The sequence below is a fragment of the Trypanosoma melophagium genome (assembly GCF_022059095.1).
Source record: "Trypanosoma melophagium isolate St. Kilda chromosome Unknown ctg1segment0, whole genome shotgun sequence".
Taxonomy (NCBI): domain Eukaryota; phylum Euglenozoa; class Kinetoplastea; order Trypanosomatida; family Trypanosomatidae; genus Trypanosoma; species Trypanosoma melophagium.
The window spans coordinates 381,035-405,869 of NW_027125132.1; the positions used below are offsets into that span (position 1 = coordinate 381,035).

The 24,835-nt window shown below is 38.2% G+C and overlaps 15 protein-coding genes across 15 annotated transcripts; all 15 read right to left on the reverse strand.

The window, feature by feature from the left end:
* Positions 1 to 621: 621 nt before the first annotated feature.
* On the reverse strand, positions 622 to 2,001 carry LSM04_004855 (uncharacterized protein; the record flags this gene model as incomplete). Its single annotated transcript, XM_067335315.1, has 1 exon — positions 622 to 2,001. The coding sequence occupies one exon, from the start codon at positions 1,999 to 2,001 to the stop codon at positions 622 to 624; it is 1,380 nt and encodes a 459-aa protein (XP_067195190.1).
* Positions 2,002 to 2,693: 692 nt separating this feature from the next.
* LSM04_005799 (uncharacterized protein) lies at positions 2,694 to 3,026 on the reverse strand (the record flags this gene model as incomplete). The annotated part of the gene is made up of 1 exon (XM_067335316.1): positions 2,694 to 3,026. One exon carries the CDS (start codon positions 3,024 to 3,026, stop codon positions 2,694 to 2,696), a length of 333 nt encoding a protein of 110 aa, XP_067195253.1.
* A 402-nt stretch (positions 3,027 to 3,428) lies between these two features.
* LSM04_008632 (uncharacterized protein) lies at positions 3,429 to 4,601 on the reverse strand (the record flags this gene model as incomplete). The annotated part of the gene is made up of 1 exon (XM_067335317.1): positions 3,429 to 4,601. One exon carries the CDS (start codon positions 4,599 to 4,601, stop codon positions 3,429 to 3,431), a length of 1,173 nt encoding a protein of 390 aa, XP_067195427.1.
* Positions 4,602 to 5,539: 938 nt separating this feature from the next.
* LSM04_004457 (Chaperone DnaJ) lies at positions 5,540 to 6,925 on the reverse strand (the record flags this gene model as incomplete). Its single annotated transcript, XM_067335318.1, has 1 exon — positions 5,540 to 6,925. One exon carries the CDS (start codon positions 6,923 to 6,925, stop codon positions 5,540 to 5,542), a length of 1,386 nt encoding a protein of 461 aa, XP_067195173.1.
* A 435-nt stretch (positions 6,926 to 7,360) lies between these two features.
* LSM04_002561 (3'-5' exonuclease domain) lies at positions 7,361 to 8,569 on the reverse strand (the record flags this gene model as incomplete). Its single annotated transcript, XM_067335319.1, has 1 exon — positions 7,361 to 8,569. The coding sequence occupies one exon, from the start codon at positions 8,567 to 8,569 to the stop codon at positions 7,361 to 7,363; it is 1,209 nt and encodes a 402-aa protein (XP_067195063.1).
* A 408-nt stretch (positions 8,570 to 8,977) lies between these two features.
* On the reverse strand, positions 8,978 to 10,177 carry LSM04_002267 (uncharacterized protein; the record flags this gene model as incomplete). The annotated part of the gene is made up of 1 exon (XM_067335320.1): positions 8,978 to 10,177. One exon carries the CDS (start codon positions 10,175 to 10,177, stop codon positions 8,978 to 8,980), a length of 1,200 nt encoding a protein of 399 aa, XP_067195045.1.
* A 376-nt stretch (positions 10,178 to 10,553) lies between these two features.
* LSM04_001049 (Glyoxalase/fosfomycin resistance/dioxygenase domain) lies at positions 10,554 to 10,979 on the reverse strand (the record flags this gene model as incomplete). Its single annotated transcript, XM_067335321.1, has 1 exon — positions 10,554 to 10,979. The coding sequence occupies one exon, from the start codon at positions 10,977 to 10,979 to the stop codon at positions 10,554 to 10,556; it is 426 nt and encodes a 141-aa protein (XP_067194968.1).
* A 451-nt stretch (positions 10,980 to 11,430) lies between these two features.
* On the reverse strand, positions 11,431 to 12,747 carry LSM04_004376 (Platelet-activating factor acetylhydrolase-like; the record flags this gene model as incomplete). The annotated part of the gene is made up of 1 exon (XM_067335322.1): positions 11,431 to 12,747. One exon carries the CDS (start codon positions 12,745 to 12,747, stop codon positions 11,431 to 11,433), a length of 1,317 nt encoding a protein of 438 aa, XP_067195167.1.
* A 321-nt stretch (positions 12,748 to 13,068) lies between these two features.
* LSM04_005370 (Platelet-activating factor acetylhydrolase-like) lies at positions 13,069 to 14,289 on the reverse strand (the record flags this gene model as incomplete). The annotated part of the gene is made up of 1 exon (XM_067335324.1): positions 13,069 to 14,289. The coding sequence occupies one exon, from the start codon at positions 14,287 to 14,289 to the stop codon at positions 13,069 to 13,071; it is 1,221 nt and encodes a 406-aa protein (XP_067195212.1).
* Positions 14,290 to 14,620: 331 nt separating this feature from the next.
* Positions 14,621 to 15,376, reverse strand: LSM04_001903 (Isoprenylcysteine carboxyl methyltransferase; the record flags this gene model as incomplete). Its single annotated transcript, XM_067335325.1, has 1 exon — positions 14,621 to 15,376. One exon carries the CDS (start codon positions 15,374 to 15,376, stop codon positions 14,621 to 14,623), a length of 756 nt encoding a protein of 251 aa, XP_067195021.1.
* A 705-nt stretch (positions 15,377 to 16,081) lies between these two features.
* Positions 16,082 to 16,897, reverse strand: LSM04_001608 (NADH dehydrogenase [ubiquinone] 1 alpha subcomplex subunit 12; the record flags this gene model as incomplete). The annotated part of the gene is made up of 1 exon (XM_067335326.1): positions 16,082 to 16,897. The coding sequence occupies one exon, from the start codon at positions 16,895 to 16,897 to the stop codon at positions 16,082 to 16,084; it is 816 nt and encodes a 271-aa protein (XP_067195001.1).
* Positions 16,898 to 17,369: 472 nt separating this feature from the next.
* On the reverse strand, positions 17,370 to 18,485 carry LSM04_009113 (Zinc knuckle CX2CX3GHX4C; the record flags this gene model as incomplete). The annotated part of the gene is made up of 1 exon (XM_067335327.1): positions 17,370 to 18,485. One exon carries the CDS (start codon positions 18,483 to 18,485, stop codon positions 17,370 to 17,372), a length of 1,116 nt encoding a protein of 371 aa, XP_067195461.1.
* Positions 18,486 to 19,054: 569 nt separating this feature from the next.
* On the reverse strand, positions 19,055 to 19,354 carry LSM04_001277 (uncharacterized protein; the record flags this gene model as incomplete). The annotated part of the gene is made up of 1 exon (XM_067335328.1): positions 19,055 to 19,354. The coding sequence occupies one exon, from the start codon at positions 19,352 to 19,354 to the stop codon at positions 19,055 to 19,057; it is 300 nt and encodes a 99-aa protein (XP_067194981.1).
* A 3-nt stretch (positions 19,355 to 19,357) lies between these two features.
* LSM04_000310 (uncharacterized protein) lies at positions 19,358 to 19,642 on the reverse strand (the record flags this gene model as incomplete). Its single annotated transcript, XM_067335329.1, has 1 exon — positions 19,358 to 19,642. One exon carries the CDS (start codon positions 19,640 to 19,642, stop codon positions 19,358 to 19,360), a length of 285 nt encoding a protein of 94 aa, XP_067194930.1.
* Positions 19,643 to 20,720: 1,078 nt separating this feature from the next.
* Positions 20,721 to 24,413, reverse strand: LSM04_009376 (Ubiquitin-activating enzyme E1; the record flags this gene model as incomplete). The annotated part of the gene is made up of 1 exon (XM_067335330.1): positions 20,721 to 24,413. One exon carries the CDS (start codon positions 24,411 to 24,413, stop codon positions 20,721 to 20,723), a length of 3,693 nt encoding a protein of 1,230 aa, XP_067195476.1.
* Positions 24,414 to 24,835: the final 422 nt, after the last annotated feature.

A 24,835-nucleotide genomic window follows, 5' to 3' on the forward strand; every position in this document is an offset into this window, starting at 1 on the left:
GAACATGGGGGTTAATATACGAAAAAATGATTTCAGCGACGCAGGAATTTAGAGGATTTATTGTGTTATTATTCTTTCAGATGTATGAATGAGATGGATTTGTCTGTGATATCCACAAACGAGGAAGTTAAGGAATTGAAGTTACACAGAAACCAAACAGCAAGGAGTAAATCTCGCTACCACTGAATAACTTTACCGGTGATTTATTCGCATCCAGAAAGGACCTAAGGGTGGCTGTTTCTCTCAATTAGCATAATATTTATAAAGTATACATAAATTATCGTCCTAATCCAATGATTCAAACCTAATTTGATATGAACAAGAAGGAAAAACAAAAAAGAAAAACAAAGAAATAACATATCTGTAGCAGTTTATATCATCAAAACAAAACAAAATAGTTACACGCACACCGAGGCGATATCATCCACATTTTTTTTTCCCTTCGCCCTCCGGTCCTTTTTTTCCTTGCTTTTCTTCTTTTGTTTACTGGATTCAAGCCACTAAGAAATGGAAAACGAAACAAAGCGAAAAAAAAAAAAAACACATTTATATAAATGCGAAGTGTATATATAGTTGCAGGAACAAGCTTAATGAATGGTAAACCGCTCCCTGCCAATCTTTTTATGCGTTTAATGCCTGTTCATTTGTAGTTTGGGATTGCGCTTCTTGCACTAACTGCCTATGATGAAGCTCCACCATTATTCGTTCTAGAACAAGTTCCTGCATGAACTCATGCGGCTTCGTTAATGCCCCCACAGAGTAAGAAACGGCATTCACATACACTATTTCCTCTTCTCCCTCATCACCCCCAGTACTGTCAATATTATTATTATTAGTGATAGTATTGCTATTCCCAGACGTCGTTGCCTTCGACAATCGACTTCTCCAACCCTCATCCATACTTCGAAGTGCCATGCGGTTACTTTTCTCTGCGATTATTTGCAATTGTGTTGATTCTACTGCTTTTAGCCGCCGCATCATCCACTCCACCGCCGCTACCGTAGTAACACTACTATTCTCAGAATCATAGTCATCACCATCATTATCACTACAGTTATAATAATGATGATGGTGTAAATCAGCTGCACTATTCTCTCTGTAGAATGTCGGCAACATTTCTGTATGACTCGTTACAAAGCGCTCCGCCACAAACTGCCGCGATGCATCATCGGCGGAAACGTAAAACGCCACTGCAATAGCACCATAACGGCGTTGATAGTGGCGGGATAAATAATTGCGATAGTGGGCGAGATCCAGCAGTGAACCTTCCACAATGAGTACTTTGCCTTCTGCGGCCGCCTTGTCGAGTTCACCTGTTACAAGCGGCCGCACTGCAGAGGCCCACGCCTGCCATACACGAGGTAAAGATAACAATCCACTAGGATCATCATTATTCATATTAGTACTATTAGTATTATAACTCTTATTATTATTATTACTATTATCTGTGCGAAACCAAAGACCACGTTCATCCGGCTGTGGCCAAGCACCAATACTGAGATGATGATCAACATCATCGCTATTAAGATTGTTATTGGGAATCGCTGCGGGGGCGATGCTGTCAGCTGGAAATCCAGCGTGAACGGCGGTAAGGACATCCAACAAGAGATCCGTACTCACCACATTATGTGTATTAAGTTTAGAGGCAAGACTGTGGGCAATGAAGGTTTTACTGCAACAACCACTACCGGCAATGAGAATAAGCAGCGGCACCCGTTCCATGTAAAAGCGAGTCATAAGTGGAAAGAGACGCGTGTGGGCCTCACCAAAGCCGTACTGCGCCATTGTGTAGAATGTAGCTGCCTCCAGTTCGGCTTGTGTGACGTGGAGTTTTCCCTGATCTACGAGGAATTTCTTTAGTTCTAAACTCACCCGCACCGCCGCAGTTGTGGGGAGTTTGCAGAATGTTAACATCTTTGAAAGCATAAAGCGTGAGAGAATGTAATAGTGATCACCGCCAAGGTGTACCTTTACCTTTACCCGGTCATACTTGGAGCTCATACAATCCAATCTCTTTATATATATATATATATATATATGTCTGGGGTCCCAATATTATTATGTTTTTTTTCTTTATTCTATGGTTTACTTTCGTGCTTAAAGCGAACAGACTTCTGAACGTACCTTTATGGGAACAGTCGAAATAAAAACAATCAAACAAACAAAAAAAAGAAACACGAGAGGGAGAGTTCTCACATTTCTTCACGCTGTTACTAGTAAACATACAATATGCATGAATACCCTTCACATGTGAAGTATTGTTTCCTCTAATATGGAGATATTAAGATTTAATTACAACCACATAAATAAGAATGATAATAATAAAAAAATGAAAGTAAATACCCAGATAGCAGTAACAAAAAGAAAAAACAGCTGATGCTACTCATACGTAAATAACACCACCGTAGACACACAGAGGTCCAAAAGAGAGAAAAATACAAAAAAACACCATGAGAAATACGTATACTGTGAGGAAATAAGAATTATCATTTCAGATGATTAAAAAAAACAAAAAAAAACATTACTCCCAATAACAACCTCTGTAGGTATTATGTGAAGATTACAGCGATAAACCATTAAAACAAACACCCACCCAGTCAACAGAAATAAATAAATAAATAAAATAAAATAAAATAATATATATATATATATATATATATATATACCACCCATACAAATCGTTTATACTTACATCATTGCCCCCCTTCTTCTTCCTCCACTTCTTCTCCCGTATTCATCAAAGGAACGGTCCCAACAGCTGGTGTACTATTAGTATCTCTCTCAACAGTAGTTTCACGTTTATATTTCAACTTCATCGCCCGTCGACGTGTGGCCACTGCAATGCAAACAAACAGCACACACAACACAACAGCCCCACAAGCACCAATGATAGTAAGTGCATACGGTAATGGTTTGGCACGACACGCACCGGCTGAAGGCCGGCAACGTCCAAGTGTACAACACATTAGTTCATTATCACAACAGTAATCACCGCAGTAAACAGGAGAATTAGACGGTGAGGACATTATTGAGCACTTTAGCTTTTTTTTTTTCGTTTTATGGAATTATAAGTATGTCTGAGTATATTGCGTGTTGTGTTCACCATAACCATAAAGGAAGAAAGAAAGCAAAGAAACGTATATATGCAATCACATTACATTTAGAGTGTGATGTCAAACACAGCAACAATAATGAAAAAAGACCAATGGTATAACGAAAGCACAACCCTTTGTAGATGAGTAACTGAAAAGAAGAAACAAGCTACACTGCTGTTTTCTTTAATAACACCCACCCCACTATTCAGCAAGGAAGTTACAAACGCAAGGATAATAATAATAATAATAATAATAATAATAATAATAATCAGCAAATACATGTATAACTAGCAAAAATATTATCAAGGACATTTTTTCCGTTCTTTTTCATTTTCAAGACTCCCTTTTTACTCTTTTACATTCAAACATAATAAGTCTATCCCCAATTCTATAGTATGGTTGTGGAGAAGGATGAGTATCATTTCCAAAGCGTTTCATCAACATATCGTAATCACTCTCTGAGAGATGATGCACAATAAGAGAGTTTTGTGTTACCGGACGTACAGGAATGCCACTATGGAGATTGTGAAACCGACACTGTTTGTCTCTCGCTACTACCAAATAACTGTATTGAACATCACGCAGTACACGTCCCACCATCATGTCTTCATGGTCCATATTTAATGAAACAAAATCCTTTATACGTTCCGTCTTATATGGCAAACGTACTAATTCTCGCAATGGTTTATAGGAAACAAACTGCTGAACTACATCTCTGGCTAATATCATACAACTTCCAGCAGCGTAGTAAAGCTTTGTTTTTGTTTTTTTACGTGGTTTCTCCCATCGAACAAATGATCCCCAGTAAAGTCCACGACGTGGTAATGTCTGAAGATCTACGAGAAACTGTGGAACTCGCATAAACATATCATCATCCCCTTTTGCAATATAACCAACATTTGGAAACATACGAAGTGACATTTCAAACCATTGATACGTTTTACGACTCATTCCAATCTCAGCTTCTAATCCCCAATGACCCATCAATCCAATAGTTTTAGACGTCGATGGTAACATATCATGTGCAGAAAGTGTCACTACATCAAACCACTGTGTGGCCTCTTGTTGTAATGCTGATGAAAACTCATACTTATTGGATGGATGTTGCCCAATAGCGTAGAGAACTAGAAGTAATCCTGTAAAGTTATTTGATTTTGTGGCAACTTGCGGATATTTCCAGCATGTTGAGCGTTGTAGTTGACGTCGTCGTCGTCGTTCTTCAATATCCATAGATGGAATGCCCAGCACAATGAGAAATTCCCGCACTTTCCATGTATGAATAACATGCAGGGGAATATACTGAAAGGGGACACGAAGATGTGAAATCTTTCCAGGTGTGGATTGTCTTGTTATTTTTTCAGTAGTATTAGTAGTATTAGTAGTAATGGTGGATTCCCCCAGTGTCATACTCCCGGAGAGGAGGAGCTCATTTAGTACAATAAAGCCAAGAATAACCGCAGTGAATAGGAGGAGTACCCGCGAGGAGACTCTTTTTACATGTGACATTTCTTATATTTTGAACCCAACAGCAAAGAGAAAGAGAAAGAGGGAGTCAAAAAAAACAAAAAAAAGAAAATGAGAAATTAGAATTTAGTAGAAGAGAGAAAAAGTGAAACAATAAAGTGATAAGATCCTTTATGAAACTACTTCATTTAACTAACAGTACTTAGACAGACTTATTCATCAATAAGGTGAAATAAAAAAGAAAAAAGCAGTGGCTCAGCCTTTAAATAAAAATAATTTCTTTTATAGGACATCGCACTTCAATTTATATGTATCTCCCACTCTTTTTTTCCTTTCTTTTTCTTCTTCTGTTTCTTCCATCATGTAAGTGTGTAATTGTGTCAGTGTCCATGTTTTTTTCTCTTTTTCTTTTCCATTTCCTTCTTCTGATAGTAATGTGAGTGATTCACTGGTTTCCGTTATTGTGCTGTATGTATGTTTATGGGAGGGTGGATGTATATATCACGCTCCCACTTATTCTACTCGGATAGCGGCAGTACTTAGATTTACACAAACGGTCCAGTTCCAGTGAGGTGTCTCTGTTGAACACTAATAATCTTAGGGGGTTTAAAGCACCAACCCCGGAGATTCAGTGAAACAAAGAAAAATTATCCCTCAACTGGAAATAACAACAATTGGAGAAATAATGAGGAAAAAAAAAACACAAAAAAAAACCAAAAACAAATGAACAAAAAACAGATATAATAATAATAATAATAATAATAATAATAATAATAATAATAATAATAATAATAATAATAACGGTTGCTCTAAATGTCTCCTTCTCGATAGGCTTTTTGCAAATCCGTCAGACGACGAAAACGTCAAAGTGTACAAATATGAAGTTAGGATATATATATATGTATATATATATAAAGAAGAGAAATCAAGTTATTTCGTCTGCTACAGTGGTGTGAACTGTAAAGAGTTTATTTCGGCATTTACTGATGTACACATTCCGCCTGCTGTGATCTTCGACTACCACGACCATTACTACCGCCACCACCGCGACGACCCATTCCGCCGCTCTCCTGTGCATCCCAATTTTCACGCATGGAGTCTTCAAACTCATGGGTAGTTTCACGCATCACACGAGCAGTAACAACTGTGTTAGCAGAAGCATCAGAAGATTCATTTGGAGCTCCAAAGGCACTTATAATAGCTTCACGTTGTTGTTTCGTCAACTTGTTTGGCATTTTTAATTGTGTCATCACGTAGAGGTCACCACGTCCACCGTGGGAATTAGGCATTCCTTCTCCCGGAACCTTAAGTACACTGTTGGGTTTAAGAACAGTATCATTCGGAACGTGAACAGAAATAACACGACCATCCAACATTTTTAACGACATATGCACACGTAAAAGAGCCTCTGAAAGTGAAACCTCCTTTGTAATTAATAAATCATCCCCACGACGTGTAAATTTCTTATGTGGTGTTACTTCCACATGTACATGAAGATCACCTGGTTCCGCATCCGGCATTGTACCACCCTCGCCTCTCAACACCAACGTCACATTAGCCGGCACACCGGCGGGAATTTCAATATTCACATCCTGGGCGACATGCCGGTATCCCAAACCATGACATTTTGGACAATTATCTTCCGGCTTTGCGACTGTGCCGGACCCGGAGCATCGATTACACTGTGAGACGGTTTGTTGTACCATTCCAGGTCCCATACGGTGTTGATGTACCACATGTCCACTACCATCACATTGGGCACATTTTGGCTTCTTTGTCTGACTCTTTGTACCAAATCCCCGACAATCTGCACAAATAACAGGCCGATTCACACGTAGTGTTTTACTGATTCCCTTATACACCTCCTCCAGTGTCATGCGCAGCTTCACCTCAATGGGCGGGACCTGCGGTGGTCCCCGGCGGACGTCCCCGCCGCCAAATCCTCCCATACTTCCCTTGAAGAACTCCGCAAAGATGTCCTCCGCGGAGCGACCAGCGAAACCGCCGCCCATTCCACCCGCGGCGTCCATGTTAGAGGCGGCCTCTGCGCCGTACTGATCATACACCCGGCGTTTATCTTCACTACTAAGACACTCATACGCCTCCGCGACCTCCGCAAAGTCTTCCTTCTTCCCACCTTGATCGGGGTGGGTCTCGAGTGCTCGCTTGCGGTAGGCCTTCTTGATCTCCGCCGGTGTGGCCGTGCGACTTACACCAAGAATCTTATAATAGTCTTTGCCACCACTACTCGACAAGCGCAGTGAGAAGAGAGATGGGTAGGCTGGGGTGCTTGTGGCTGGGGCTGCGGTGCCAGCACCAGCGACCCAACGTCGCCAAAGGGCAGATGAAGGAGTTAAACGAAACATGAATCCCAGGAGATTGGAATTAGTAGTTACAGAGAGTTACCCTAAATGAGAATAATTAATAAAAATTAACAGAACACTGGTAACAACAGAATAATAATAATAATAATAATAATAATAATAATAATAATAATACGAAGAAACGAAAAAAAAACTATTGAAATGCCTTTTTCTCTTCCTTCGTCTAGAAAAGAAAAATAATATATATACAAGTATGTATGCATAAACAAACAAAAAAAAAATAGAAAGGAGAAAAAAAAAGAAGAGATTGAATAGAAACATGTGACACCAATCCATCAAATCATCTGAGAGAAAAAAAAAACAGAACATATAAAAATAGAAAAGAAAAATACAAATCCATTCAAATTTCGTTCCAAGTTTTTTGTTATTATTCTTTCAATGGTAATAATAATAATAATATGTAATCAATGTAGACCGTTATGATGACGATGTATCACCGAAAAATTTTTGTTGACGAAGTGCCTTATGACAATTTGCACTACTATGTGCACCCCCACAATGTTTACAAGGATTTGTTCGAAAACAACTTGCACCGGTATGACCAAGTTGTCCGCACTTTTCACACTTGAGAAGTTGCGGATGTTTCTTAAAACAATTTCGTGCGGTATGCCCATTTTCACCGCAGAAACTACATTTCATCTTTCCATTCTGTTTCTTAAAACATTCCGCCTCTGTGTGTCCTTTAGCCCCACAAAAATGACAAACCCCACCTGGTCCAATATATCGCTCTAACCATGCAATATTTACTTCTGCTGGTGTTGCATCAGCCTCTTCTGTAACGGGTTTACCAATAGCGTAATGCTGTACATACTGCGCAGTGAGTCGTTCTACCGAGACGGCGTCAATAGGAACTTTTTTACTTCCAACCAGATAATTTGATAGAAGTAAGATGTGTCGAACATCATCGGCTGCGTACTCTAGAAAGTGATCTGGTAAAGGACGAACATCCCACACAGGACGGTTTCCTAATGTCATAGCGGCCTGAACCGCAGAATCGCCTTCCTGCCGTGTAAGTCCTGCAACATTCTTTAATACATACGTCATTCCAGAACGACGATTTACACTACGAAGTTTCCATTGCATAGCTGTAAAAAAAAGTTGCAGGTCTAATAAACCTTCTGGTTTTAATCCTAATTGACAACTAAGAGCTTCTACATCACGTCTACAATCGAAAAGTAATTTTCGTATGTTTTTATCATCTAATATTGGTTTTACACCCTTAACAAAGGATGGACCTGTTAAGGTGAGTACGTCAAAGAGAAATACTACCGGTTTAGCATCTGAACACGCCTGTACAAGAGATATACGCCCAAGTTGTTTTGCTTGCTCTGTTGTACAGAAGGCCTCAATATCAAGTGCAATCGTAGAGGCTTTTAATAGTGATTCTACCGCCTTATTTAGTTTCTCTGGTGTATCTACCACTTCATAAGGATATTTTAAGATATCTGACGAGGATGGTGATTGTGATGATGATAAAGTTGTTGTTGATTTTGTTCCTGATGTCGATTCTGCTAAAGTGGATGTGAAAGATATAGAGGAACTTCCATTTGAAGAAGACTTCGCAGTAGCACTTGTGAGTATTTGTGATCGCCTCCATAATCGCGAAATCCCTACATAACGCAGCATTTTTTAACTATTGCGTTTTTTTCTCTAATTAAATAAAAATTGAAATAAATGTAAAAAAAGAAGGAATGAGAGCACAAAATTTACTATTATGATCACTCTTACAAGAGCCATGAAAGAAAAGCAATATTAACAATAATAATAATAATAATAATAATAATAATAATAATAATAATAATAATAATAATAACAGCACCATCATCATCATCATCAAATCCACACACGGACACAGACACACTGTCGCAGGCAAAGCCAAATTAAGAAAAAAAAGCAAACAAAGCGAACAGTATATATATAAATAATGCGTACTGTTGAAAAAGAAACAAATAATAATAATAATAATAATAATAATAATAATAATAATAATAATAATAATAATAATAATAATAAATAACCCCATCCCTTTGATTTTCAGCTCACTTGTAACATTTCCAAGTAATTCTTAATCATGAATAAGAATACACCTTCTTTACGGACTGACTCCGGTGTGGGACGTTCCTCCACCCATTGCTCATACGTTTCAGGGACCGGTGGACGCCCAAAAATAAGAATCTCCGGTTGTAGTAATAATGAACGTTGTTTGTTAGTAGCACGTGGTCCTTCAAAGTGAAGCACTACAATTGCCGCATCTTGTTGAACAGAATGCATAGGCCGAATATAAAATAAACGTTTCTTTACTCTCTCCATAACGCTTTCCTGAAGTGGTTTAGTATGTAACATGTGCTTAAGTGTATTACTTCGATGTCCAAACCAAACATCACATGGTCGAATACCCCAACCCCATTCATAACGTGCCATTCCATACACACGAAGGGCGGCGTTTGCTGGGATAAGTGTATCTATATCTCGCGAAGTCCATGAATTTTCTCGTACTTCCTGCAGTGATGAAACCCTAGATCGTAATAGTGGAGAAAGTGTTACAACCGTAGCATTTGTATCACGTCGTAAAGGAATAATAACGTAATCGTGTCCATCAAATCCTTTGGTTACTCGTGGTTCATGGTAAAATTTACCACTTGGTGCATATTCTACATAAACATGACGAAGACGACCAACACCTTCAAATGTTCGTTGTATCTTATTAACTAAAAAACGCAGAGTTGCTGGCATTGCTTCATATCGGATACCATCTCCTGTTCCCCATGGAGCTTTCATTAATTGAATATCTTCTGCGTGATCAGAAATAATAAAAGTTTCTCTGTAAGATTTCAAATCTACACCATCAGAATCTTTTCTATTCTCCTTCATCATCTTCTTCTCATGATGATCAAATTTCCTGGGATCTATTTTTTGTCCAAAGAGTGATACCCAACGCACCACCTCATCCATCAACACACTTCTTTCCTCACTTGAAAGAACATCACAATTCACACGTAATCCAATATTTTCACTCACCGCCAATTTCTCACCACTTCCTTCCATTTGATACGATGGGGAAACTCTACGAACAAATTCCATTTCATTTATTGTAATCGGTGGATAGGCCGTGCCTTCGGGATCCATCAGTTCCTCCCGCCATTGATACGCCAGACGTTTGCGTGAGGCAATAAAGCCACCAATCATCGCACTGGGAATGGCAAGCCCAACAAACCAAGTGCCAGCCCCAAGCATTATTACCCTTTTTAACGCTATATTGGAAGAAACAACAAGAAAGAGAGAGAAAAAAAAAGTAAAAAAAAAGGGAAATGGGATATCAAGGACTAAATTACAAAAATATTATAAGTATAGAAAAAACAAAGAGAAAAGGCACACACACACAAAAAAAAAAAAAAAAAACACGCACACGCACACACACACATTCAGACTCACAGAGACACCTCGGCCAAAACAGAGAAAAAAAAAGAGGTTTTTCTTTCTTCTTTTTATTATTTGTTATACCTCATTACCCCAGATCGCTAAAAGTAATAAAAACAATAGTAAAATTTCATTCTTCACACCCATTAAATTTTAAGTTTGAAAATAAGAATTAATAAGTTTTTCTACCCTCCTAAGCAGTTCCCTGTTCCTTCATGTGTTGCTTGGATTTTGCCATCATTTGTTCCGTATTCAATAACTCAATATAGTACCCATCAGGATCTACAATAAATGCCATAAAACCATCACCACTATCGTAATCAATAGGCACATTCATCTTCTTTAAACGTGAAACCTCCTCATTTACATCCTCTACACCAATTGCAATGTGTCCATATGCATCACCGTGTTTATACTCACTTTGACCATAGTTGTAGGTGAGTTCTAGCACGGCAGTTTCACTCTCTGTACCGTAACCAAGGAAAGCCAGAGTAAACTTATCCTCGGGGCAGTCCCACTTGCGAAGAAGACGCATACCAAGGGCCTCTGTATAAAATTTAATACTACGCTCGAGATCTCCCACACGAATCATTGTGTGCAAAAGTCGTCGTGTCGGCATGATGGTGTTCTTTGCTTTTTATTGTTGTTAAGTGAAAATACCTTGAGAAGTAATGATAATAATAATAATAATAATAATAATAATAATATACTTAATTGCTACTTTGATGTTGCAACTTTAATATAAGTGGGGAGGTCAATAAGAGAGGTACAATAAAAAATAATAATAAAGAGGAGGAAGAACAGGAATTAAAGCGTCAACCAAAATAAAATAAAAATAAAAAGACCAATAAACAAGTAAATACAATAAAATCCCTATCGAATCGGCAATATAAGCATAAAAAATGACCACCGACACGTGGAGCAAAGAAAACAAAAAAAAATCAAACAACAAAACCATTAATGTAGAGGAAATTCCTTTAACAATTAAATATACATAATGCATATAAACATTATGTATATTTGTATATATATATATACAAATTAAAAACGGATGAATTTAACTCTAAATCCTATGAATCCAAGACATCCATGTGCCTTTTAGCAACACGCAGAAGAGTGTTAGCGCACTCCACAATACATGCTCTTGTGGGAACAATGGCATTGGATTTGGTGTGTAAAATGGGACTTAGCACACAAAGATCACATACAAAGTAGTGATTCGTATCACCAGTTCTTTCCGCAACAAATATAGAATGTTCTTCCTCTTCTTTAAGAGAAGAATAAGCAGACTGCGTCAATACGGCAGATCTAACTCGCTGAAAAAAACCCCAAATCTCTTTATCTCGTGTCCAACTCTCTGAAAATACCATATGTGTGGGTGTTGTGTATTGCATTTTGCCTCCCGATACGGGTTTAAAAAAGTGTTCATTTTGCAGTGGGAGATGCCATGGATCAAACACAATAACACTCTTTACAGGATTATTAACAGGCGTTTGTTCTTCCAGCAACGCCGTCGCCAGTGCGGTGGCACCACCAAAGGAATGTCCAGAAAGATGCACCTGTAGTGGTTGACTTAAATACTTCTGTACATCCAACTCTGCAAATCCCACCTGTTTCCAAAAATCCATTTCTTTTAGTCGAAGTAATGTATGTCGAAATTCTCGTACACGTTGGGTGAGTTGCCCCTCTCGCACCGGCACTTCCCATCCAAGATCTTTAAAGTAAACATCATTCCCCTCACTTTTATCCCCATGCACAATTCGCGTAAAGGACGCACTGCCATCACAGTGCCCAACACTCACCACAATAGCACCGCGGGCGGCGAGATCTGTACACAGACAAGCATAAAATTGATAATGTGCACTGAGACCATGACTGAAAGCGATAACAGGTGGTGGTGTTTTTAAATCATTCAAAGGAATAGGTGTGGCACCCAGGGTAACCCTCAATCGCACAAATAAGGTATCTTTCATCACGTAAAGAGGTACTTTTCCATATGTGGCCATTCCACTCATGTAAAGAGGATCATTAAAAGGAACATAGGATGCACCATTCTTTAGCGGAGGAGTATTTGTTGGATAAAATACGGCTAATGGAGGAATCGTTTGTGAGCGATTACCATCCAAGTGTACGAGACCAACATTGTAATGACCCCCAATAGGGCCAAGAATGGGAAGTGGTAATATTGTAAAGAACACAACAGATATGAGAAATCCAAAGCAGATGAAGAAGAAAGGCCAAAATATAAAAATCCCACCAACGCACATAAGGAAGGCTAAAATCAAGGATACGGTAATAGGAAGAGAATGGAATGACACCACATAATCCGAAAAAGAATTTGGTGGACCAGAAAAAAAACCCTCAAACGCTCCTGGCATTTGTTTCATTATTGGGTTGTAATTATATATATATATATATATATATATATATATTATATGGGGCTTGAATAGAGTTGATCTTTGCCGAATAAGTACAGACCAAAAAGAAAAAATATATAACATATATATCTATAAATATCACTCAGTGTACACAATAGAATTTGAGAAAATATTATTACCGAATCAATCAACTTTCAAAAACAATAAATAAACAACTAAATAAATACATAAAAATAATAGCAACAAGAGCAGCAGCAAGATATAAAATTTTCCTCCCGTCCCAATTGTTTAAATTTAATCCTCTTTATATCTTTCCCTTAACGACACATGCTACACCAGAGTTGTAGTGGTCTCACTGCCAAATCCCTGTGCAAAACGCATGATTTCCTTCGCCACTAACGGTATAAAAGTTGAAGACTTTTTAGAAGCAAACTGCTTTCTTCTCGTAACAGGTGCCAAGAGACCCATATCTGTTACACTTGCGTGATCTGTTCCCGTATATGTTTTTCGGATACAGTCAACTCCAAAAGATGTAAGAAACTCCTTCAGTTCTTCTTCCTGCATACCGTGTTCTCGGCGTTTGCTCCACTCTTCTGAATCCACTAATTGCATATGAATATGGGATGGAATATATTGTTGCCCACGTGTGAGATCATCGACCAGGTTTAACGGCCACGTATCCATAGCGGTAATAGACTCAATAAGTTGAGCCACAGATGTGGGGGCCTTGAAAGCAACAGCAATCATCGTTAAAGCTCCAAATCCATGACCAATAAGATTAACTTTAGCCCCTGAAGAGAGGAAAGTTTGCCATTCTGATGGTCTTACCTGTAACGGTTGTAACATTTCACCTTGAGAAAATCCTTCAATTAAACGTATAACATCTTCTACACGTTTAGTTAACTGAGTCATCCTTCGTTCATGAATTAAACTTCTATCTTGCAGAGAATCTTCTTCAGTAGCTGCTAGAGAACCAATTCTACTCTTTCCAATACTAACATCTGTATTATCTGAGTGAAGTATAGTGTACACTAATGCACCACATGAAGCTAACGCTAATGCCAAATATGAATATGACAAATGATGAGTTCCATAGTTATGACTAATAATAAACACTTGTCGTGGTTCCCCTTTGTGCGTCATTAAAGAAACAACACTAGCATTTCGAGTACATGGAATTCGCACAAGTTTTAAATGCTTTAACCACATAGATCTGACACCAGTTTGTTTCGCCATAGTATAAATAAAACTTGAATCATTACCAGGAAGCCATGGTTCTCCTTCAATAGGTTGAATAAATGTAGGATAGTATACAGCAAGATTACGGTTTAAATGACGAATACCCACACTATGTGCTCCCACTGACTTTAGTGGGGAAAGTGGGAGAATAACAAAGAGTGCTACTGTAGTGAGAGAACCGACTGCGAAAAATAATAACGACCAGAAGACTGAATTTGGTGAAAGGAAAAGAAAAAGTGCACTCAACACTATGCAACTCTCAAGTGGTAAGAGATGAAGAGAGAGTAACCAGTCCCTAGAGAGGAACTTCATTAGATTTTACTAACTAGTTTTTTTCTCTTTTCTTTGCGTATTCTTTTTCTTTTTTCTTTGCTGTGCTTTGGAAGGCTGTTTCTCATACAAATCGAATAGCTCTCCCTTAACCTCGCTGAAAAAAAGAGAGACAAACACACAAGGAAGAAAAGTAAAAGAAAAAAAAAAACAGTAAATAATAATAGTAATGATAATATTAGAGGAAATCACAAAAAAAATCATAATATCCCCTCTTTAGATCCCCACAGACATACATCCAAAATAAGAATACCAGCATATATATATATATATATATATATATATATATATATATATATATATATATATATATTTAGTGAATAAAGGGGATACCAACCCATGTGCGAGCCTTATACGCTTTATACTGATCACCAAAGAACTCTTCACTCGATAGTATTGCCTCTTCATACGGAATACGTTTCGCAAAGAAGACCCATGTCACAGCTGTGTGAAGAATAAGACAAATAGGATTTGCCAATAACAATTGCGAAAACACAGTTTTCCAAAAGAACCCAAAGTATGCAGGATGTCGTAATATACCGTAAATACCATCATCCACGAGCACATGACTCGACCGCCGTTCTTCTTCAATAATAAGTGAGAAGTTCGATCCACAGTGCATCATCCCTGCAACCCGCACGAGATAAGATACAACTGTTAATATCGCCATGATAGTAACCGTACTATAGTGAAGACGCAGTAAAAACGAGAAGGATGAATCCTGCGATAACTTCCAACTCTCAGGTATAAATAGCCATTCCACCAGAAACTCCAACCACGCCGCTGTTGTTGCGATGGTATATTCTCTTGAGTGATAAAGCATAAAAGCATCTGGATGGGTATCGTGACGACGGAAAGATACCGCCACAAGGAATTCACTCATGTGAAAGAGTAACATCGTACATATAATATAAACACCAGCGGCGTATTCTTCTACACTTTTGGTATACCATATACTATGAAAAATCAATGTAATACCAAACATAAAGGATGCTCCAAGGAAAAACGCTATAAGAGCTATCTCTCGAATGAGATTGCGTTTTAATTCCACATCAATGTTCCTCCTCATCTACGCACATACCCCCAGAAAGAGACTCCAAACACCCCAACCACTCCACAATATGTATATACTCTTCACACTTATTGCTAATGTGGCGAAGACACTGAACAAGAAAAAGAAGGAAAAACAAGAAAGAAAGAAAATAGCTGAAAAAAAAAATAAATAATGTACAACATTTATCAATATATATATATATATACTACCAGTTATCTATTCTATAGTAAACACAAATTGAAATTATATAGATATACATAAAGAGAGAAGGCGAATACGGCATCAAAAAAAAAAAAAAAAACAACAACTAACACAGACACACAACGACAAATATTGAAAAACACAAAATGTGTTAAGCACTAATATACTAGTACTAAAACTGTGACCACTATCACCTAACTACAACCACACTTACCTAGTATGAGGTTAATGAATTAGTAATGACAGGGGTAACACAAGAACAAACGCAATAATAATAATAATAATAATAATAATAATAATAATAATAATAATAATAATAATAACTATACCCGTTACCCACCCAGCCCATTCCCCGACACACCCCGTTCACCCACAAAATAAACATAATACTTTTTTTCTACTACACTAACACAGCAATACAAAGAGTAAAAGAAGAAAGGAATAGGAGGAGACGTGAAAAGGAAAAAAAAAACTATCCTCTTTTCCTGTTTCTTTTCATTTCTTTCTATTGTTATGCACTTAATTTCTCCATTCGTCATGATCATTCCCTTTACTAGTGCGACCAAAAGCCCATTGTCCTCTGTAATATTCTTCTACAAGTTCATCAGGATAATCGTGAACACCACAGAAAGGCATATAAATTGGCATACCCTTATTTATCACCCAACGTGAGTAACCGGCTTCCTCTAATGCCCGACGCTCTGGATTTACTAGGAGACCAGGGGCTGATACCCACATGGGATCACGAGAGAATATTTCACCCGCGTTAATAGGCGAAAACTCATCATACTTAATATTAAATGGAAGTGGCATACCAAGACGTGAGTTGTGTCCCCACTCACCTCTTGCCTTTACTTGTGCGGGTGTATGTGCGGCATTGCCTTGCATCCACTTCATCCACATTGGTGAGGCGGTGTGTGGGGTTTGACCGCGAAACCAGTGAGGATCTTTGGGTTCCACCATACGTACATGGAAGGAGGCCTGGGAGCGGCGAGCTAACCAGTACTTATTTCCATTCTCATCTTTTCCCACAAATATCTTTTCATCCTTTCGCCGCCATGGTTCTCCAATGTAGTAATGTCGCCGCAATGCCCCCCATAGACCAAACATGCGAAAATCGTGTATCCACCATCGCAGTCTATTCCACGTGAAAGAGTCTTTCCATGGTATATCACTCTGACGATGATGATGGCGGGGAAACGGGTGCGGGTCATCGTGGCATTTCGTATACACAAAGTTCTTTGATCCACATGATGATGCACGGGTTGCCATTTGGGCGTATTTCTGCGCCATTGGATTATTTCCCACAGCACCATATGTGAAGATGCTGGTCATTTTGTTAGACCCAGAGACAGACAGAGAGACTTTTCCTATATAAATATATATATCTACTTAATGGGTATTGTAACTTTTTCTTTTCCTCCCACCGTTCTGGTTTTTGTGCTTGTACTCGCCTTGTTGAATACCGCAATGACTAGAAATCCTAAATCCAGTCGCTTTATTGGTGTAATATATATATATATATATATATATATATATATATATATATATATAGAAAAAAAGGAAAAACAAAACAAAACAAAACAAAGAGAAATATTTGGAATCAAAAGAATGAAATATACAAGGAGAAAAATGAGAGGTATCGAAATGATTCGTGTGTAAAAATCTCAATTAATAAAAGGAAAAAAGCATATATATATTCTTCTTCCTTATTTAATCGAACATTCGGAGTCACAAACATCACCCTCACTCATTCCTTTGCTTCAAGGAAGAATTAAAGAAAAAAAAACATTTACTCTTTTATCTATCACTTTCCTGCAAGAATTGCTTCAATGAGTTTCCGCTCTTCCACTGCTTCTGTTACATCTGGAACATTTAGTGGTTTACTGCAACCAGGACAGAGCAGCGGTGCCGCATCTGGATCATCACAGCTAATCATTTCTTCTACTTTCTCTGTAAAACAACTTCCACACAAAAGTGTAGCACAACAAGGTGTTTTCATTGCATTTTTTGCAAGCACCTTATCCCAACCACATAATAGTTTCGTCTGTGTTGTGGTATTCGCCTTTTCCTCCCCCTTCTTTCCATTTGTCTCACTATCATTATCACCATTATTATCGGTTTCCCTCGTCGCCACTTCCGGTACATCTGTAGCTGTTGTCACTACACCCGTAAAACTCGCATTATCTAATCGTCGCTTCACTAAACGACCATCACGTGTTACAAACTTTGCCGCTGGATCATCCATTGTACACTCCACCAACATTGTCTCTGGAATTCCTGTTGGGAGCGATAACAACTTGAGTCCCCGCGGCCCTTTTGCCCCTGGACAGTGTTGAATAAGATGCCCCTTCTTTCCACAGTTATGGCAGATATAACCCGGCGGTGGCGGACGAAAGGAATCCTCGCGATTTCCCCCGCCGCCGGGTCCTCCCATTGGCCGATTTCGCATTTGCCGCATTCGCCAACTCCCCACTTCATCAATGCCTGTTTCCACGGCGACGGCCTCACTCAGTTGGGCGAGGCGTTCCTCCTCTGTTAACGGCGCCGCCTCCGCCTCCTCTTCCCTTCTTCCCCGTCTAGATAATACACTTCCGGATGTATTATTATTATTATTATTATTATTACCACTTGTTGTTCCTGTTCCTGTTGTGGAGGTGGTGGTTTCACGTTCACGCTTTGGTGGTGGTCTACCGGCTGCGATGTGCCGCACAACTTCAACAACGGTGTAGGCGGCGAGTTCCTCCTCCGGGTGAAGATAATCGGAGCTTCCCGATACAAATATATCAATTTCCTCTGGAGATCCACTTAATTTCTCAGCAATCGCCTCTTTGATTTCACGGCATGATATCACACGATGGGGAACATCTATAATGCCAACATGATTACTGGATCGTAGTTTAAATGTGATGGTCGCCACCATTGACTAAGGATGAGAAGAGAAACGAAAAAAAAAGAAGCAAAAAATATACACATAGTAAGAAAAAAAATAGAATAAGAGCAGTTTGTTTCTCACTTGTTTTGGCTCTTTTGGATGTTTTCGTTGTTCTTCTACTTACTTTCAACAAAAACCCATGTGAGGCTTTCCAATTTTCGTTTTAATACCAGACCTCGTAAGATTAGTGGAAATAAGAATAGGAATAACAATAAATAAACTTAGACACAAACAAACAAACAAAAAACATAGATAAAGAGGAACAAGCAAATAAAATAAATAAATATAGACACATGCAAAGAGAATAATTCGAAAAAAAAAAGACACAGTGTTTATTCACAGTTCAATAAGTAATAAGAAGAACATTTAATCATGTTCCAATTAAAAATACTTCTTTCCTCTAAAAAACTAAGAAGAAAAGAGACCACACAAAAACATTTAAACATGAAAAGGTATAGGAAAGTAAGGAATTAAAAGAAGTGACAACAGTAAAATAAATGTACTATTAGGAAAAAAAAACATCAGGAACACCTCTGGGTACAGTTTAGGTATCACATTTATTCCGAAAGTATTGAGGATTCAGAAGAATCCCTACTAGTATCAAGACAAGTGCGTCGAAGCGATACTGGACGTTTTACTGATCGATCACATACACCAGAAATATCCCCAACATGCACAGGTGAAAGGAAAGAATACATGGGACCTATCTTCGAACATTTTGCATTATTTTGCGACCTCTTCAAAGTAGAAATAAGTTCATCAACATGAGATGAAGTATCTCCTGAATTTCGATGTGTAATATTCGGAGTTTTATTTGTCGATATCCATAGACTCTGAGACCCTCTTTGATGCATCATAGATTATTCCTCACATTGTGGTGCACACTTTATATGTGCTGGCATTGAACCTACAAGAGATGAAAAAAAAAAAAAAAAACGACCTCCATCGTTATTTATACTGTGAATTTCCTCTGTTCTCACACGTAGTCCAACTGTTGGTGAGAGAAAACCAATATCTTGTGCGTTTTGTGCAGCGTATGTTTCAACCCTACGACGATATTTTGTGACAAAGCTGCACATTGGTATCTTCTGCCCTTTTTTACTAATAACTCCTGGCGATTGTTTACCACACTCAATAGAAGGCATACACAGCACCGCACTTTCCACTTGCTCTAGTAATAATATACTTTTGGAATTGGGAGACTTGGAATTCTTTCATTTTATCTTATTGGCTGTGGCTGTTGCTCTTGTTATTGATGGTGCACATATACTCCATCGACCAGAGCATGGTACTTGTTGTGGTCGAGAAGAAGGAAAACTCGCTGCGTTTGATTCTTTAACTATTACACCCTTGCCAGCAGATTTCTTCGCCGATATTGCAGTGGAGGGTGTGTTATTTATTTCCTCTCTTTCGATTCTTGTGTGATTAAATAATAATGGTGAGGATGTTGGCACGGCGGCGGTTGTATCATCGGCAACGGCAGTTCATAGTGAGAGCGGTGGGGCCCCACAGTGCTGTTGTGAATGTGAATGTGATCATGATAGGAATTGTTCCATACGCGACTGTAATCCGTTAATGAGAGAGAGAGACAGAGAGAGAGAGAGAGAGAGAGAGAGAAGAGCCGGGAAATATATAACCATATATATATATATATATATATATATATATATATATATATAGAGAGAGAGAGAGAGAGAGAGAGAATGAGAGAATGAGAGAGAAGTAAGTATAAAAAAGAAATTATAATTATAAAAAAAGTGAATTGGGAATAGAAAAAAAAATCAGAGTCAGCTACACGATGAGAAATAGAAAAAACAATAAAAAAAGATTTTGTCCAAACAATCGATGATAAAAATAGAAGATAATAGTGATAATAATAATAATAATAATAATAATAATAATAATAATAATAATAATAATAATAATAATATTTAGAACGATTGGGAGAAAATAAAAGGGTAAAAACTTAAACGGCATCAAACATAGCGGGTTCGCTCCCCCTAATCACTGATGGTTTCAATTTCCTTTCTTTCTTTTCCCTCACAGGTGTTCCCCATCAATACCACGCGGTCCCATTTCCCTTTCTTTTTCTCTGTTCTCTTTCTTCTTCTTTTTTTTGCTTCCTTTCGTTTTCTCACTTCTCTTTCCTTCTTTCCTTTTTCTTTTCTCTCTCTTCATTTCTTTTTCTTTCCTCTCTCTCTCTCTCACTTTTACTTTACGTTATCACTCAGTGATAACCAAACGTATCATAGCCGTCTCCACATCCATCTCATCCACCTCCGCATTCTCCTCATCCAATGCGACCGTAACGGAAAGATCGCAAAATTGAATACGATTCTGCCAGAATGGACACGGCAATTTTCCTCCCGCTTCTGCTGTTTTTTGTTCCTCAATTACTTCCATTAATGAGCGATTTGTATTGGCGTGTTTACGTGAGCCATTCCACAACATACCCTTACCAACACCAATACTCATCACCTCACATGTGGAGGAGGTGGTATTGGGAGGGGTAAGTGTATTGAGTTTTTTTTCCAGATTTGTCACAAACTCCAACACTGTGGTGGATTTTGTTATGGGAACTTCAATAGCATCATACTTTGTAAATCCCTCTGGTAAACGTACAATCTTTTTCTTATACGTGTAATCCTGTTCAGGGAAATAACTGATAACGGTTTTAGTTCTATTCTTAATAGGAGCATCACGTTCAAAGAGGACGTAGTTATTGGTTCCCACATCAATCATACCATTACGAAGACATGAAATATCTTTCTCTTGTAGTGTTTTAAAGTATTCAATAAGGGCCAAACCTGTAACGGCAGATGTGGTAGTTGAAATAGCTGGAATAATCTTTCCAGCCACAAGTTTAACTTTCATTCGATCTTGTGTAGGAATATCATAGTTCTTTGCACGAAGATTACTTGCTGCGGTTACAAAATCAATATGAAAATTATCATCATCATCCTTTTCAAAATCTAATGCCATGAATTTTCTATCGCGGCATTGTTCAGCAATTTTAGTAACACTGGAAAGTGTACTTAATAAATGTTCCTCTTTTGATTCTTCTCCTTTACCTGTATTTGATTTATCAACAGCGTCAAGAATATCATCATCAAGGTTTTCAACAGCGCCAGGATGATACTCCGGTACCACAAATTTGCTGATCACACTGTTTAACCACTCTAATGAACGGTATTGTTTCATCCAGCGATTATTGGGATCATTAAATCGTGGTTCATGTTTGATAGGGTGTAAACCATACATACTGGCGAAAAGATTAGAAGTAGCAATAAGGAATTCTGCAACATCTGGATCTGATGTAATGTGTTTAGGATTAACTTCCAATGCTGTTGGGTATTTGCGATGACCAGACCAAAAATCCTCACCATTCTTTTTCTTTGCATCTTTTGGAAATGATCGTTGAAGATCTTTAATACGATCACGAAAGAGTTGAAACATCATTTCCCAAGCACATTGAACACATTTATTCATATCCACACCACCAGAAAGAACAGAAAGAACTTTTTGTATTATTTGTAAAGAAGCAAGATTCTTCTCCACCAAACTTAGTCTCTCACCCGCAGTCTGCGCTGCATCAAGTTCCTTTTTAATACGTTCTGTGAAAGCAACAGGATCTTCCAATAATTGTTCCACTGTTTGCATAGGAGATACAAAGAAATCATCAAATTGTGCACGAGACCATTCAATACAATGATCAAATATATAAGGAAAATTGCGTAATGTACACATTGGAATACCACCAGAGGCATCTGCCGCTCCACCATCGGAATAGGATGTTGTTTTCCCTGGAACAATAATATCCACATTTCCTCCTGTCCCCATTGTTCCAGCCTCCACAAGAACTTTGTTAAATTTTACACATTGTTCATCCACATAAAGACGTGTTTCCATATTATCAAGAGCATTTACAACCACATCCAAACTGCTCCAAAATCGATCATGATAGACATATTCCATAGAAGGACCTATATAATCCTGGCGAGGATCAATTTTTGCATCCTTATTCATCACACGCATACGAGTTGCTGCCGCAACCGATTTAGATTGTCCCACATTTTCTTCACGAAAAAGAAATTGTCGACTGAGATTTGATACTTCAATACGATCATTATCGGTAACGACAAGTGATCCATTTTTTCCACATGCCACCCCACAGAGAGCAAAGTTTTTAATATTTTCACATCCTAACGCACCACATCCCACCATAAAAACATGAAGATTACCCAATTTTTCTTGAAATTTTTTACCAAGCATTACAATAAGGTGATCATAACGAGAATTAATAGCTGCATAATCGTTAGAATCTGTGTACGTTTTACTGGTTGGAAGCATAGTGGCACAATTAAAATGAAACCACTGATATATAGGTGTATATCTACCTGTTATTTTTACAATTTCTTGGGCAGCTACGGCCCCAAAAACAGCAGAAAGCGGTTGTAATTCTGCTTGCGAGATAAAAGATTGTATTCGAATAAAGGTTTCATCTATTGTATCCACTGTAAAAGGAAAAGGTTTTGGTGGAGGAGCAATACGATGAGGAAATTCTTCTTTTTCTGGAGTCAGAAGCACTGTATAATCCTCTTCATTATATTTCATCTTTTCCTTTGCATTCTCATTGTTAAGAGTTTTCGCAATTGAAAGAACCTCATCTGCCTCTTTTTCATTATGTAACATTGGCAAACGTCCATGATTTTCCACAAATTTGAGCAATGCCATTAAGCAAAGATGAGATTGCGATTCCTCTGATCCATCCATCATTGGACTCACAGGAACGAAACTTCCAGGTAATGCAAGCGCCTCCTTTAGTGGTCGAAATTGCAATTGTGAAACTTCTTTCAATTCATGTAGAAATCCAGCGGTTTCATATGCCGAATAGCCTTGACTTTCAAAAGAAGGATAAATACGCACCGTATCACGCGGATCACCCGTACACACCACTCCATCAAATACACGTCCATTTACACTCTCCCCATTCGCCTTACACAATCCCTTTACTTCAGAAAACTTTATCTTTGTGTAGTCGCGAAATGCCCCGGGTGTTTGCCCCTCTGGTGTTTCATATCGAATGCGTGTGTAGGAGTCCCCTGTCTTGTCTTTCTTAGTGACAACTTCTAAAATAGACTTTTGCGTCATTGGACGACCATCGGGGTCCTTAACGGTGAAGTGATCGCCGTGATCCACAAAGACAGAACCCAACACTCCTCCCTGAAAGACAAAAATAAACGAAATCGCCGGTTTTCGCGAACGACAAAAGTCATTCCATCGTATGAGTGTTTTAATACTGCAGTCCGGTGCGGCGGATGTGTACACGACGGCATTCATCTTTCCCACAATCTCCTCTGTGATGGCGTCTACAACGCGAACACGCACATTTGGATTTAAATCACTGACAAGACGCCGTGAGGCCTCTGCACGAGTCAATGATGCCTGCACGGCGGCCTCCGTGATGGCGAAGTTAACGCCCATATCTTTTATCTCCGCCCGTTTCGGATCGCAGAGAAGAATTGTGTGAACACCCGCCATGGCGAGATTCTTCGCGGCCTCAATTCCCACACCGCTGCAGCCAACGATGAGCACCTTAAATGAGATGAGCTTTGCCATCGTCTCTAGACCGTATGTCCCAATGGTGCGGCTCTGTTTATCCAGGAACTTGGAATCAATGGCGCCATCGGTGGAGGCCGGTAGTGTGTTGGTAGACATATTAATATTGGTAGTTCCCTTTTCACCTTGTGTACTTTCAAGCGTGTTTGACGGACGTGAAGTAAGTTCAAATCGGTAAAATTTATGATTACTATTACTATCGTTACTTTTTTTATTGTTAGTGTTATTATTGTTATTGTTCTTTTGTGAACAAGGCGCAGAACAATCAGAGTGGGGATCCCGAGTATGTTTTCGCATGTGAAATCTGCGATAAATAGATGGAACGCATTAAGTAAAAAATATAAATATATTAAAAATACAAATATATATATTTATACATTTATATACCAACAAAAACGAAATAACAACAAAAAAAGGTAGGGAAAAATAAAGGAGAAAAAATAATATTGATAAAAATAAATAAATAAATAAATAAATAAATAAATAAATATAAATATAAATATATATATATATATATATATATTTATATGTATATACATCACACATTTAAAAAAATACTTATTTATTTATCATTAAAGAAATAGAATTCACGGCACGTAACATATACATATATCTTCATTCCCATCCAATTGCAAGAAAATAGTCTACGCCTTAGTTTCCCACTAATAAATATAAAAATAAAAAGGTGACACCTCTCCAAAGGAATGAGAAAAAAAAAA